The sequence below is a fragment of the Phalacrocorax aristotelis genome, chromosome 2 (assembly GCF_949628215.1).
Source record: "Phalacrocorax aristotelis chromosome 2, bGulAri2.1, whole genome shotgun sequence".
In the NCBI taxonomy this organism is placed as follows: Eukaryota; Metazoa; Chordata; class Aves; order Suliformes; family Phalacrocoracidae; genus Phalacrocorax; species Phalacrocorax aristotelis.
The window spans coordinates 156,068,878-156,085,168 of NC_134277.1; the positions used below are offsets into that span (position 1 = coordinate 156,068,878).

At 38.2% G+C, this 16,291-nt stretch overlaps 1 protein-coding gene across 2 annotated transcripts in view; it reads left to right on the forward strand.

The window, feature by feature from the left end:
• NSMCE2 (NSE2 SUMO ligase component of SMC5/6 complex) overlaps window positions 1–16,291 on the forward strand; it is a 136,198-nt gene that overhangs the window by 63,466 nt on the left and 56,441 nt on the right. For both annotated transcript variants that reach the window (XM_075085786.1, XM_075085785.1), the window contains one exon: window positions 1,722–1,875. In XM_075085786.1, the coding sequence (XP_074941887.1) occupies window positions 1,722–1,875 (154 nt within the window). The remainder of the gene's footprint in view (window positions 1–1,721; window positions 1,876–16,291) is intronic.

The following is a 16,291-nucleotide window of genomic DNA, read 5'->3' on the forward strand; positions in this document are numbered from 1 at the left end:
TATCACCTGGCAGTGCATGGTTTTTTCTTATTTTTCTTCTTGCCACAACTCGCATCTGCCTAAAGTATGTGTGTCAAACTGGCTTTACTCTTGGAAGAAATAATCATTCTCTGGATTACTTCACTTTGATTGAAAGGGAAGTAAAGACTTCTTGTCTATGTAACATTTTATATACCCTCAAAGTCCATTTTTACAAGAAGATATTATTTCTTTGGCTCCTGAAATAAAATACATTCTGTAGGATTTCCAACATCTCTGTAAACTCTGGAAGCTGTAAACGATTTGTTGAAGTGGACCATTTTTTTCTCTGTAGGGTCTTTTCCTGTCTTTCACAATGAATAGTATCGTGGTCTGGTGAGTGGCAGAATTTAATGCGTGTGGTAAGGGAAGAGTGACTCAGCAGAAGTGATGCTTTCCTCCCTTTTTTCAGATTGGTGTGTTTTGCCATATGTTTGGGGTAAGCTAGATTAGAAATAACCTTTGTCTGGTTCGGAAAATGCTTAGCATTAATGACATAAAGGGGGCCTACACTAAAGCTAGAGAGGGACTTTTTACAAGGACATGCAGTGATAGGACAGGGCTAATGGCTCTAAACTGAAAGAGGGTAGATTTAGATTAGATGTAAGGAAGAAATTATTCACTATGAGGGTGGTCAGACACTGGAATAGGTTGCCCAGAGAAGTTGTGGATGCCCCCTCCCTGGAAATGTTCAAGGTCAGGTTGGATGGGACTTTGAGCAACCTGATCTAGTGGAAGGTGTCCCTGCCTGGGGCAGGGCGGTTGGAACCAGATGATCTTTAAGGTCCCTTCCAAGGCAAACCATTCTGTGATTCAATGATTTGTCAGGTGCCCTCCTTTTTTCAGAGTTTGTACTGTTGCTGGTAACAATTGCATAGCACAGTCCCCAGCCCACCACCGGTAAGCTAGTTCTTATGAAGACCTATCAAAGGTACAGTTCCCTAGAATTTAAAGCTGGCCTTAGAAATAGAAGGAAAAACTTTAATTATTGTTTTCTGGGGATTCCCAAAGTGCTCTTTGCGTTCTTGGAGTACATTAATATTGCCTGTGTGGTGACTTTCCTTTTATTTCCAGTCATTTATTCTTCAGATCTTTCCAGATACAATTACTGTAAGCAAGTGCTTTTCAAGAAACTATGTTTTTGCCTGCCTGTACAGCATAATGCTTCGTGTTCACACAGGACAAATAAATTGAGGTGGTTTCCTTTTATGTTAGCTACCTGCACTGCTTTTGCTGGTGTTATCACACTCATCATTCATGTAGGTTATAAGCTTCTTAAAAGCTGATTCAGAAATGGTGAGTGAGTGGAGGTTTTGAAAACTCTTTAAAAAGTTATTTCTCATTTCACTTTTTTGGATGGAGTCGTGTTTGGTTTCAGTGACGTTCACTGTTACACTGGTGGTTGTTAACATGTTGACCTTTACCACTCATGTAAGTAAGTTTGACTGCAGAGGTTCAGTTTTCCCTGTTGTTAATGTGAGAAGTACCCTGTATACAGCAACTGAGTTAAATGACACTGAGACCCTACATTTTATAGTTACTTTTGCTGAAATAAATAATAATGCGAGGTTATGGTTTCAGAGCAGGAATCCAACTGGAGTCAAAAGAAACTGAGATCATGCTTACGAATTTTTGCTTGACATATTTTCCTTTGTATTAAAATGTGTCATAATAACTAGCATTCTATTTTTTATTCCTTACAGATAAAACGAGAAAAACCAGAAAATATACCAGAGCTGAAAGATTTAGTAAAAGAAAAATTTACTGCACTGGAGAGCAAGAACAGTGACTCAGATTTGCAAAAGAATGAAAAATATATATATTTTAAGGATCAACTTAAAGAGATGAGAAAACAATGTAAGTCTTATTTTTAAAAAAATAAATTCTTTGAATACTAAATGATAAGATGTGACTAATTGCCCAAAGATATAGAACTGCCAGTTATGGCTCAAACTGATGTGTATGTTCTTATTTAAAAAACTTATTTAAATTGATATCTGTGTAGAAAAAAAACAGTGTAATTACCTTGGTAGCTTTATTTAGACTCCCACAATTCCTACCATGTTTGAATACAAATATCATTAAAATCTTGCTTCACTTCTTTTTTTTGTAAGGTGGGATTTTTCTTTTGAAGTTTTTTTTCATTTTTTTTCTTAATTGATAGGATCTTCTAAAAGGATTAGGTAAGCTGTTTTCATTTGTCACTTAAACAAATTGCTCCTGTTTCACAACTTAGGATGTGTTGCAACTCTAAGAAGACCTTTGCTTTAATCGTAGAACTATATTGTTGGAAAATGCTTACTGTGTGTGTTCTCAGGTTTACAGCTTCTATGCATGCACCATGTAACACTTCAACTTATTAAAATCTGTTTTTCTTAATTCACATGATTTATAAAGTGTTAAAATTTTATGTTATTTGTGCCTGAATTACCAGTAAAGTTGGAGAGTGAACAGTTCTAGTATTTTTGCAACACAACAAAACTGTGTGCTTTTATTGCCCTGCACATATAGCAGCCATTAAAATATCACTCTGATTACTGTTGCCAGGAAAGTTCATGGGCTCTAACACTATTTGTGCTGTTCTTCCCCAATCATGATTATGTTTTGAAATCATATTATTCTGCTGGCTGTCCCTTGACCCCTGTACCTATTCCCTCCCACCCTACATTTTGATTTCAACATAAACTGGTATCTCAGGAACTTCAGGAGTCATAGATTAATGATTTATACCATTGGAAAATGATATTCTGGATGCTCTCCTGTAGCTCTCCTTGAGTTTTGTTTCTTTGGACCTCTTTCCAAAACCTGCTGAAACTAGCGGAAAGAATTTTCCCGCTGACTTCACTGGACTTTGGATTACTTCCCTATAGAGATTTATGAAGTGTGAGGACATGCTTGACACGGTGAATTTTAGATCTGATATCTCAAGACTCCCTAGGATTAGAGCTTGAGGGCTTAATATACTTGTTTCCCATCTTTGTATGGTTTTTAAATTTTGGATTTGAGTATTAGCACTGATCTCTGAGTTTAATAGGCTCTTGGCACTACTCTAAGAATGAAAATACCAAGTTGCAGACCACAAAACAGTGTTTTTTTCACTCCCTACATAACCATAAAATTATTACTGCCCCACCATTATGTTGTAATTCCTAATTTCCAGGTGTTTGTAACTAAGAAGATAAAATCTTGATAACTGACTTTGGATTTACTTTCCACCCTGTAATTGCCTGAGGAAGGGGTGTATGCCCTAGTAATACATTCAGCTCAGGCTATGGTACTGAGTTCTAACTGGCAGACCTGTTGAAAAATACCCAAATTAAATAAGCACAATAAGAATTATTCTTCAAAAAAACCCAACACAGAAACAAACAAAACCCCACCAAACCGGTGAGGACATAATTCTGCTACTACTGCCTGAAATCCAGATTTGTCTTATTGTTCACTTGAACTTGTAGTTGTGCACAGAGGTCAGACTGTGCCCAAAATGAAATGCATGATGGTGTTGGATGGACTGCTGTGTTCAGTACATGAACTATTGATCATCTGGGTCAGCTGGGGTTTTGTAGAATTCATGATGTTTTTTGATGAGGTAAATTCATTGCGTTTGCTCCTATTGCAGCATTTAATGCAATTTAAAAGGTTGAATGGAAAATTGTTAGTTAGCTTTCACCATCTTGGATACAATATAATGATCCTGTATTCAAATAAACAGTCTGGTTCAGGCCACCTTCTTTTGAAATGGCTAACTGAATGCCACCTCAGGTCTGCAGTTAGGAAAGAGGTGGAAAATTCAGAGTTAAATCTTTCAAAGCAAGCACAATTCTGCTGCCTTAAACTTGCATCAGTGTTGTCTCTTCTGTCTAAGTAATCTGTTGATCCACCATAAAGTCACTTTCCAACTTTACTTTCCTCTTCGAAAAGCTCTTTTGCCAGGAAGGCTCCCAGAAATTCTTCAGTAATAATGAGTGACTGAAGATCAGTGGAGTCTGTTCATGTTCATGTATGTAAATTTGCTTCCATATGATACAGTGACCTGGAACCCATAAGACTGTCCAGTTTCTTTATTTATGGTAGTTACGTGATCTTCTTGCCATTACCGTTATCCTCCCTCTCTCCTTTTGTGTGTTTTTCTCACTCATAGTTAGCCTTTAAAAAACCCACAAAATTGAATATCACATTTATTCACAAGCTTAAAAATTACAGATACCCACATTCATATAGGATCAGGGCCTCTGGTCTTAACATCTTTGTGGGAGGCTAAACTGATACGTGTACTCCATCTGGTATGAAAAGGCCCTTCTCATTGTGGAGCTCTACATAGTAAATTACTATGCTGAGATGTATAATTGAGCACTGTCAATAGTATCTAAAATATCACATATGCCACATAGAAAGTAGTGTTACTGTAGAGAAAGAGTGGGCTCAGAGGCAGGAATTTCTGGGTGGCAATACCAGCTGAACTGAAGATTCATGAAATCTCTAGGACACATGTCCTAGTTTCAGTAAACTGGTGACTTACCTTACAGCACACCGTGTGTACATGTTGGTTTGTTTTAATTTTATAAGAACATTAAGGTCATCCTGTTAAATATTCAGCAGCCATGCTTAAGTCAAGTAATCTGTGTATTCTTTAGTTTCTCCTGTACGAGTTGTGGTATCAAAAGCATGAGTCCTACAGTACGGGCACCATAATACAGCATATTATAACATGTCTGCAAATTTTGGGACACGCTTTAAAACTACTTGAAAGTAGTTACGTGTATTTACTACTTGAAAGTTACAAGTATCAAGAACTTCATCAACAGCTACCTGGTTAATATTTTGTTTTAAACTCTTGGCCTTGCCAGGTTTGGGCACAACTTAGTGGGTAACTCCTGGCCCGTTTCAAGCACACATATACAGAATGGTCCAATTTTAAGCTCTTTCCTGGGATTTGGTTTTATTGCTAAATCAGATAAAATACCAAAACTCCAGCCAAGTTTTCTCAGAGGAGCTTTCCTGGAGTCTTCTTTTGTCCCAGCCTTTTGTATCTCAAAGGAGCAGATGAGGTAGATGCTAAAATGGTTTGCCTTCCATGATGAGTTACCATTAATCATTACATCTCTTTTATGCAGAGTTTGACATTTGTATTCTAGAGTAGCTGAACAAGAAAATGCTATATTCTCATGTTATCTTGCTACTTGGAAATTAACTAGGATCTGAAAGAGAAAAACTTTCTTGACACAGTTTTTAAGTACAGTGCAGAGCGTGAAGCAGTTAAATATAACCTTATTTTAACCGAAAATTAAGAAAGCTAATACATTCTTTCTCTCGATATTTGCTGCCACAGCGATGAAAGGCAGCTGCAGGGCTGTTCCCTGCCGCCTGACAGGTGATGTGCAGGGCGGTAGGTAACTCTAATACTCAGGGAGGAGAAAGGTGCTGTATCGCCTTCAGATTGTCCTCTTCTCCAGGCAGTTCTGCAGGAAGGAGACCTTCTAAGCTTTGCACTGTAGCAGCAGCTAAGGTGCAGAAATGAAATTGGGAAAGCGCATCTCTGTGGCAGTAGGGATGATATCATGCCTCGGAGCAGTTTTTCTTCTGCTCATCTTTCAGACATTTTGCAGGCATTTTCCCTCAATCTGTGAGCCTTTATTATGCAGTTACTTTAGCTGGAATTTGTGCAAAATGATGCAAAATCTCCACCTCTGATGATATGTGTCAAAACACTGTCAGACAGGTTTTATGGGAAGAGCAAGTGATTTTTCTGAAGTCTGTTTTCAGAACTCTCTTACATTCCTAAATTCCCGCTTCTTATTTGTAATGGAAAATGTTTTCATTTTTCTACTCAAACCTGCTTAGAATATAAGCAGTAGAAGTGTTGATTAATCTTTAAAAATATAAATAATTTAACCATTTCTTGTACCCCAAAATGACTACGTTATCTTTTCCAAATAATTGAGCACTTGGAAGGATGCTCACTAAATCTGGTAATACCAGAAAGTTCTAAATAATTGCATGTGTGGTTTGTAAGGGAAACCTTTGCAAACCTTTTGTGACCTTTAACGACTGATGCTCTTCGTACACGTCAGAGTCCTGGACCTGCAAAGTGCTTAGTGATCTTCTGATTAAGTGAAATGCTTAAGCAAGTTGCTTAAATTAAATTGCATGAGTAGATCCTTTGAAATGAGTGAGATTGCTGGCATGTTTCACTTCCTTATTGGAGTGTAACCACAGTACAGAACCTTGTAGGACTGAGCCCATAGGAACTAAGTCATGATTACTGCAGGAATTTGTAACTTTGCATTTGACATCTTCTGTAAATTTAAAATCCTACCTTCTGTTTAAAGTTGTATTACCAAATCTTTTTATTTCATGCCAGTATATATATATCACAGGCATCTTCTGGCACAGAGTATGAGAATTTTGCCTTCACAAAATGAAAGTAAGAGCTGTCTTTAGTCTCTGTGTATCAGTTTAAGTTTCTGATACTCTGTGAAAAGAGCTAATCAGAAGGTATAATCTCTACTCCTGTGACCCTAGCTGCCACTGCTGTATTTGCTGAAGGTTATTTAGTTTCACATTCGGTGCACAAAGGATGACAGGTTTCATAGCCCTTTTATAGCAGCTGATAACATGCACTTTGGAATCCTTGATAACTACGGTCTCCATGAACGCCCAACAGATGCAAGCTTCTGTAGTCATTTTGCAGAAAGTGCTAAGATTTGAGTGAATGACAATATTGCTGGTTATGCCAAACAATTTAAATAGTGAAATTGGAAAATGCAAGAAAGATAATATTTTTTTGATGGCGAACAAATAATTTTGAGACACAATAGTAGTTCAGGCAACTTTTTGTCATGGGAAACCAGTCATTATAATGTAGTTTGGAAGGTAGCAGGACTGCAGTTGTAAAGCTCATCCTTGCCTTCTCCATTGGAGAAAAAAAGTCTCAGAGGTTTTGAAAGGAGAAAGTATGTATCAAGATTTAGCATTTTGCTGGGAGAGAATCATAGTCATTATCAATAAGCAAATATTTGCAAAGGAGAAGTTTTAAAATTTGATATTTAATGTTCAGGTAGACACCATTATGCTCTGTTGATATATGTATTTTAAGCCATGCATTTCTGAGAGGTAATGATGTAAAAAAGGGTTATTTTGGATGCAGATTGAGGAAGAAAAAAATGACATTATGGAAAAAATTCTCTTTAAATTAATAAAACAGTCTGTCTGGAAATTCCAGAAAAGACTAAAGTCTTTGATTTGCTTTTAGTAGGATAGGAAAACAAGCTGCAACATGACACTGTGAGTATAATGCTTGACAAGTTTCATCCAATTAATCCTCACAACATCACACTGAGGTAGGCAAGTTAATTTTATTCCTCACCATATAACAGAGGTGAAACTTGAGTAAATACTTGAAGTTACTTGTGCAGAGTCACATAACTGATTTACAGATCTGAGTTTCTCTTCAGTAGTACCTAACCTCTTTTATGGTCTATTTTAATCTTTATACTTAGAGGTCTTGGCAGAGGATCAGCTGAAAAATAACATTAGTGTATTTTTCTTTGTATTTGTAATATAAAATAATTATTTAAAATCCCTTTACTGGCTAATTATGGCCAAACAGCTTCAGCACAAAAGTTGAAAAGCTAACTGAAAGTGGGATTGGTGTTATGACAGTTCAGTGGTGCATGTGGGATATGCACTTTTCATTTATGTACAATTCCTTATAGACGGCCCTTTGACTAGTAAAGAAATGAAAGATGATCTAGGACTTAGGAAGGTCGCTTGCAGTTTAGGAGACCTCAGTTTAGTTCTGTACTTTTTTACAGTCTTCTTGTATTAGATCAAGTCATTTAGGTTCAGATCAGATCCCTGGGAGTTAGGTGCCTGAAATCTTTGTGGGTCTGAACCTTATACCTATGTCTGAAACTCACCTATGTATATATTGTGTTTGTAGACTGTGCGAGGAGAGTCTAATGAATGTGGACAGGCTCATATCCATGCTGCTCTGGGCTAGTACCCTAGAGGGCAAAGTAGCCATGTCCACTCTGCACTGCAAAACACTCAATTGCCCTGCTTCTCCTGGGGCACTCCTGTGGCCCTAAAACATCATTATTACTTTTTGTGATTTTTTCAGTTCAGGGTGCTGGAAATAATAACATAACTGTATTTTAGTCTGCCAGAGTAATGTTTTCATGGCACGATGCTGAGGGAGCAAACTGCAGCCCCTGAGGAGTGACATCAATATGTTTAGAGGCATTTGTGTGAATGAGGTCTGACTTTTGGGTAGGGATAACAGGACAACCCTAAGAGGGAAACTTGGCATGGTTTGTCCTTTTGGGACTGTCCTGTCTGGATATTTTCTGTGAGGAACTAGTTGGCTTGTCCAGGAGTGTGTTAGCCCACTGTAGTGTTGAAGGATTAGGAGATCAGGGCCTGGGAATGAAATGGAATGAGTTGAAGTGATGATGATGATGTCTGACATACAAACCCTCTATTTCACAGAGTTATTGGAAAACTAGTGTCCTTGCTAGTTTGCAAAGAGGGACCAATTCTACAATGAATGAAACCATCAGAATTTTTCTTTTGCAATCTGGGACAATTTTTATGGGTCAAAAATTAGCGATGTTGATAGCATTGCTATCAACAGCAGGCAGAAGCTTGCATTAACAATAATTCTGTTGGTGGATTAATGAAGAACATGAATTGCTAATGTATCTGGTGAGGGTTTCTTTGATGAAATGACTGCCTTTCTAATGTGATTGACCAAAATAAGAAGTTTCTTCCTTTGGCATTTAGAGCTCTGACGTGGAATTCGTAGTTAAAATGAAAGAGGAATCAACTCACCCCCTCAAACAGCCCTTCTCCGTTGTGACTAACCTGGAGTATAGCAGACCTGGGTTTCAGTCTCAGCAATTTAAAATCAGAACTTCACTGACTCTGGGCCTACTAGGTGATTGTCCTGTAGCTCTGGAATCAGTCTCCCTCTCTGTTCAGTGTGTATTTAACTATATCTAAAAATGGAAACAACAGCAGAAGGAAATACTGAGAGACACCGATCCTTTAGCCTTATGGTAAAGGCAGTCAGCTGAGGGAGGTGTCTAAATCAGAAAGAGCATCAGATGTAGGTCTCTCTCTTGTTATAAATATCTGCCCTTCCAATCAGTGAATACTTGAGGGTAAACTCTTTTAATCTCTTTCTCTGTCACTCGTCTGATCTATACATGTATTTTTAAAATATCTTCATTTTATTCCATTGCAAAAGTCTTTGCAAGATACAATTTTTGCTTTTATATTGGCCTGGCTTTCAGATCGGCACTGAGTATATAAAATCTAGAAAGGAAATTGCTTGTTGCATAGAAATAAATTATTATTATTATTATTATACACATAGGGATAATACTTTGGGTAATTTATTGTTACTGTCATGGGATAATTCTCTCTTAAGTGAGCGCATTGATGGCTACCAGCATGACATTTTTACTGTTTGTAAGAACGTATAGGTCAGGAAGGGAGTTTCTGGATGCTGATTCCATTCCCTTGATGTTGCATTCAATCACATTACTTAATAAAATGCCATCTTAAAATACATTATTTTTCCCCCCCTTTACTTCTGTTGGAAGTGTGATGAAAATTCTTAGAACCTTGCTCAGATGGTGAGAAATTTGCAGGCAAAGCAAGTCTGTGACCAAGTTTTTGGTCATTTGTTCTTGTGCCAGCACTGCACCCTGGCTTTTGTAGATATTTGCCCTCAATGGTGTTTAGTTCAATTCAGTCAGTCCTGTATTTCTTGCCTCCATGGCATAGAAATCTGAGCAGTGAAAATGCAAGGACTACCTCTGCCAGCACAGTACGATTTTACTTGCCATTATGTCTTTTGCATGCTATTCAGACAAATTTAAAACATAGAGGATGGAGGAATTCCATTCTTGTGCCATGAGCTTATAGCTTAAACTTCAAGAGTGATAACAGGAAAACAGGTGAAGAACAGTCCAAGGAGAAGAAAGCAAAGAAGGAGGAAAGGGAAAGCATCTCAGTCTTATGATTTTTCAGTTGACATGTTCTCATTCTGAAGTTAGGATATTGAGGAGGAATGAGGAAACTAAAGCTAAATAGAGCTTTAAACTTAGGGAACTTTGTTTTATTTACTATTTTTTTCTGTTATTTGAGTGTTTTTCTTGGTCCTGGCGGTACAGTAGGAGTTTTTACCCTTCCTATATATTCAAGTTGATCATTTATATGTGGGTCTTTGTGCCACCAGTATGCACAGGGATCAAAGGAAATACTGCTTCAGGCAGAACTCCAAGTAACACATTTGGATTGTGCGCCAGTACAAAAAGCATTTGAGGAAGAACAGGGAAGTAGATCTGAGATAACGCTGACTAAATAATAATCCATCAGTGCATTTCACACTGCATGGTAACTTCACAGTACCCCAGTTCAGAGAAAGGAAGACACTTGCTATGTTTATGGTTCCTGAAACTATTTGCCATGTAGCCCTTTGGTCTGTCTTTCAGAAGAACTGCAGGTTGAGCTAGATCTTGGCTTGGTAAGCGTCAGTGGAGCTTCTGAAATCAATGGGATTTCCCTGATCTATACCTCCAACATACAGTAACATGCAAACCAGTAATGTGCAGCAAGATTAATAAACATCCTCTAATCCCTTATCAGAAGTTGGCTGCTTACCATAATTTTTTATATCCATATTGTTTTACTTCCCTCTCAAAGGCCATAGGCACCAATAACCTCACAGTAAACCATGATTTCCTTCCAACTTGAATTTTATGCCATTAAATATACTGGAGATCATCTTCACACTAGCCCAAACCTGCTGAATAAGTTGAGCTGAAAGGGAGGAAGAAAGCTAGAGAGGCACTAAAGGACTGCAAAGCCCATCTTTTAGGTTTGTGGACCTCAGACTGGATGCCAGAGTCCAGAGTTAAGTGCTTTGGCTCCTGCAAGGAGGGTTAGGGCACATCTGTGTGAACAGCTTAGTTCAGTGATTAATCTATTCTGTCAGCATAGCGTGCTTTACCTCCATACCTCAGTCGCAGTATTGTATAAGATGACTAAAAACATACCAACTGTAAAGTAACACAAAGGTAATGAATCAGGTTTCTTACTGTGAGATTGAGCACACATGCTTATATTATGTAGCTGGAGAGGAAATGGACCATGTCTCTAATCTGTGGATTTGGGAATTTCAGGTTCTCAAATGGTTACTGATGTTATCAGGGAGATGAAGCGGTAATTGCGTGTACTGCCTCTTAGGGGTAACCTAAGATATGTTGCTTTCAGTCACCATTAGCACAAAGTCAAAGAAGTCAAACACCTTTGATGCCATTTACACTTACTCTAAAACAGGCTTGGAGCATTCAGATGTTCTGTCACAACTGAGGAGTGGTTTAAGTTGTCATCTTTCAGCTGTTATTAGCTCTCATTTGAGACACAGCATCTGACTTGACAAGTGTGGATAGGTTTATCGTGTCTTATCATCTCAAATATGGATGTAGATTTGTTGTGTTACCCGACTTGCTGTGAATGATCTCAGGATTAAAGGCAAATTGCTTAACAGGTGTCTGGCAGGCACCAAAAATACCTCATGAGGGAGAGAAGCAGTTAATGGAGTGATGGTGAGAATGTTTCATATCATAGCATTGTGTCTACAGGAGTTGCCCAGGAAGTGGTGCAAATAAACTCACAAATAAGTGCTAAGAAAAATCCCTTATGGGGAAGATGTCACTTTTGGCTCCTCTCTGGATCCTCTAAATGCCCCTGATCAGATTACTGGAGGCTGGACAAGAATACCAGAAAAACATCACTGTAGGCTTTCCCTGCCTCGTGCCTTCCCTGGGATTTGCTGTTATTCATCATCCGAGTAAGACTGCTGGATGGGGTGGGCCTTACACCTGGCATCATACAGTCGTTCAAGGGCTTTTAAGCAACTCCTCGACTGTAGGTTGGTCTGCAGAGGGCACTCTGCAGCGCGTCACTTGAAGCAAAATCAGCATGTGCAGCTGGAAATGGAAGGGGGCTAGGAAGGATGTGAAGAAGGTGCATGACTGTACTCCGGTAGTTAACTCATTCAGCAAGGAATGGGAAACTGGGTTCTCTACATTTCCATCACCACTTTCTCTTCTTCCACTTGGGTGGAGCCATGCCTATTTTCAAGAGCCAAAGAGTGGCAGGACAAACGTCATATTCCTCGTTACTCAGGCTGGGGAAGCTCTGGGCAAATACAGAAGTCAGAACTTCAGCTCCCTGGAGAAGCTGGGAGGGGCTTACCAGATTTATATGCTTTTGGTGTTAGGAGGCCACTGAACAGGATTTTTAACAGTTTTAGGCTTTAGCGTCTCTAGTGTGCTTCAGTCCTTTGGATCTTGCCCAGAATTAAGTATTCTCCCTCACTCCCTATTTGAAAGGTTACGGGTCAATCCAAGACTTCACAAATTCAAAAGAAGTCTTTCCAGGAAGGCTGTTCATCGGGATCTGTCTATAAACTTCCAGTATGAACTAAGTGGCTAGTTTATAATCAGATAAGAAAACAGGGAAAAAAAGCCCTGCTTATTGCAGCATGGAAGAAGACTTCATGCAGAAAAGCTAAAGAGTTTTCTTTGAGGGGAAAAATGTAAATGCTTCCTGATTGCTTTATCAGCCTCTACAGTAAAAATAGTAATTACTGCAATTTAAGACTAATGAATAAATCACTGTATTAAAATGCGAACAAAAAAGTTTAACAAGCAATCATATGTAATCATTTGGCAGCTCCATTATTAGTGTGGGCAAAGTAAGCTATTCACCTAACCTTTGCTGCAGCATCCATTGCTTTGGGTTTTTGGTTGGTTTTTTTCTTTTCCCCTACAACACAGATTAAATTCTCCCTTCCTGTGCTCCAGCAGAGTTTTGTTATGGCATGTCAGATGTCTACATAGTTGGGCTCATCTTCCTCCATTTCACAAATACCTGCTCACTGAAGAAAACATGGCTGGGCAGATAGCTCCGCTGAAATCGTGCCTGCGTATGGGTTTTGTCACATCACAGCTATGTCATGGACGGCTATTTGCCAGCTCTGTCGTACTCTCTTTACCACTTCTTTCATTCCACCCAACTGCTCCCCAGCCCGAGTCAGCATCCTTCCTTGTTTTTTTGCAGCTGCTTTCCCTTTTCACAGGATGCCATAACCTTCTTCCTCCCTTCAGTGCTCCTCTTCGGCTTTCCTCCCTGCCAGCTCTTCCTTGGAAGTGTCACAGAACATGTTACCCATGATTGATGTACTTAGCTTCACTAGCGAGGCCTTCATGTTCGTCTCATTTTGTGCTGAAAAAAATATACGTCACTTCATTATCTTGATAAACTGTTTGGTTCATTTACACTTGCTTTTGACTGCACAGTTACTGATATACCAGTATGCTTCCAGCTCAGTTGTGTGCACAGGACAAGCCATAATTTAGAGGAAAGTAGTGGCTGTTGACCACTAACAGTACGGTTGGTGGTGTGTTAGCTTTAGCTTTACATTTTTGTTAGAGTTGGAAAATCTAGTAGCTGAGTGAGTCATGAAACCAAATGTAGCAAAAATCAGTTGTAAATGAAAGAGGAACATTTCCATATTCTTCATTTGGCTTAATTCCTGTGCCTAATGGCTGTGTATATACCATAAACATTGTGAAGGAGCAACCATGGAAACACTTGTTTTCTTGCATTGCTAAATTTACTCTGGGTTGAATATTAACACAGCGCCTGGCATTACTTTAAAAGCAAAAATAGCTAAAGCGTGACTCACTATGAGTCATTTACTGCTAGTCCTGCTATACTGCCTAGAGCTTGACATTGAACAAGTTGGCAGCCCGCGTTGCTACATTTTTTTCTAGGAACTTTGAACATATTTCATTCTTGTGAATTCTCTTGTGCAACAATATTAAACACAGAAATGTGTTTATTTTGCTTCCAAAGTCGAATGAATCAGAAAATGGTGAAACAAAGAGTATTTTTCTTGGAGGTTCTGGAAGAACTGTATTCTGAGAATTATTTTTTAGCTGCAATAACAAAATGATTGCATGGATGTTAAAAGTTAATTACATTTTATCCAGATTATGTAAGATATACTTTAAACATTTTAAACATTTTTTTTTTTATTTATTTGGATTTTCGGCAAAGGCATACATGGAATCAGAAAGCTAAACCTGTAGATTGAGAATGTTTTCTCTTTGGTTGGCAAAGGTTTTGCCATGGGAAGGCAGTCAACTCTTAAGGGGCAGACAAAATGAGGCAACTGTTTTCCCATTGGCCTCTGTATTTAAAAGGCACACCCTAAATATGGTGCTTGGTATCTGTCAGCGAGTAGCTTGCTGGCTGACTGTGGGAATGCCTATAAAAGATCAGCTGATTTCAGTCAGATGGGAAGGGGTAATGAGAGAGGGCTGAAACCAAAAGCAACTTGCCGAGGCAACCATGTGATGATATCCTGAAATACACTGGCAGGGCCAAATATCACTCTTCAGTATGCCTAAATTTTGGTTCCAGCTAAATGTCATTTCTAACTAAGAGATGCTTCTTAAAACAATAGATAATTAAATCCTTTAATATTTTCCATAATTCTTTCTACTTTAAAAAAATATGTTACTACAATGATTGAAGAATCTTATGCTTATCAGCATGTAACCTTCTGCATGTGTTTAAAGGAGATACCATAAATCAAATTAGAATACTAATAATCTAAGCACAAATTATGTACAAAAGTAAAATCCCACAAACCTGGGTATGATTAAAAAGCTTGCTATGTGTCTCTTCCTTTAAGTACAGATGATGGAAATAGAGACCTTACAGTACATTTATCTTTACATTTGATACATGTGGTCACAGGATCTTTATTAGGTAAAGCATTTTCTCTATCATCTAATCTGTGGAACACCAACTTCAAAAATTTCTCTTGAAATGGTTTCCCTATTTAAAAAATCTCATTATGATGACTGAAGAGGGGAATAAGAATGATTAATTAAGCTTAACAATGGCATTCTATGCATTATCCTGATCTGCACTATTCTACATTATTTCAACACAGATTTGTGAATAAAAGTACAGCTATAACTGCATTGAAGAATCTTCTTCTGTTTAAAACAGAAGCTTGTTCAGTAAACTTAACTAAAATAAGGTTAGAATAAGTTTTCTTTAAGTTTCTCTAACAATCATACTAAAAAATGATAGAATGTTATTATCCTAAATCTAGAATTAAAAATGACTGTGTTATATCAAACAGTGTAAAGTGGGACAGGGTTTTTTTATTTTTTTCTGTGTTACCTCTTTGATAGTGACCCCCACATCACTGTTATTAAAATGGTTTCAGTAGTTACGCATGGTATATGCTCTTTAGCAATCTCTTCATAACTACTGAATAGGCTGTACCTCAGCCACACCTCCAGACATGTTATGCAGAATATAGACATGAGAATTTATGTTAGGAGTAAGACTGTGCCTTTTAAAAGACAGCTCTGTGTAGGAGGTTTTTCTGCTCTGAGGATCATCAGAAAGATTGGAGCTGCCTAAGGCATGATATCTCTTGGGCATCTCTATACATGTCGTGTAAGTAATGCCTCTATTAAGCTATAGCAAATTATTCCCCTCACATATGCGCGTGTATCTGTGTGCACATATTGACACAGAGAGTATGGGCAGGGCAGTGACGTGGAGTCTTTCTCTTGAGGACACATCGGAAGACCATGTGCTGAGCACTACATTAAGCACACAGGAGCATGACAGTCTAGCGCTGACTGTGAACTTCATTACAAAGTATTAGCTGTTTTCCAGAAATATATAAGAAACACTCTGTTGAACTGAAACCAACATCTTGTTACATGAGCATCCTAAAATGGCAGATGAAAACTCTCAGTTCTTAAATCACTTTCTGTTCCAGTTATGAATCCAAGATTATTTTCTTTAATATTTTCATATGATAGAACAAACAGAACACATTATGCAAAGCGGTAAATCATGCACAGTGCTGAAAGAATTCATATCCACTCAACCACTACAGGCTGTGAGGATGTCCATCTCATTGCATTCTTCTCCTGGGTCTTGAATTGTGTTTGAGGTACAGTGTAGGAACCAATATTTCTGTGAGTTGTCAACAGAAAAGTGATAGGAATTTTGGACTAACAAATTGTGTTCTGTGGATATATTTAGTTTCAGCACTGCTTTCTATAGCAGAATGGAGGCTTTTTTCCCCTCCATCCCTCAGACTGATTTTATCTGTTACATCTAACCTGAGGAACTCTTTTTCATATGTAATGGATAG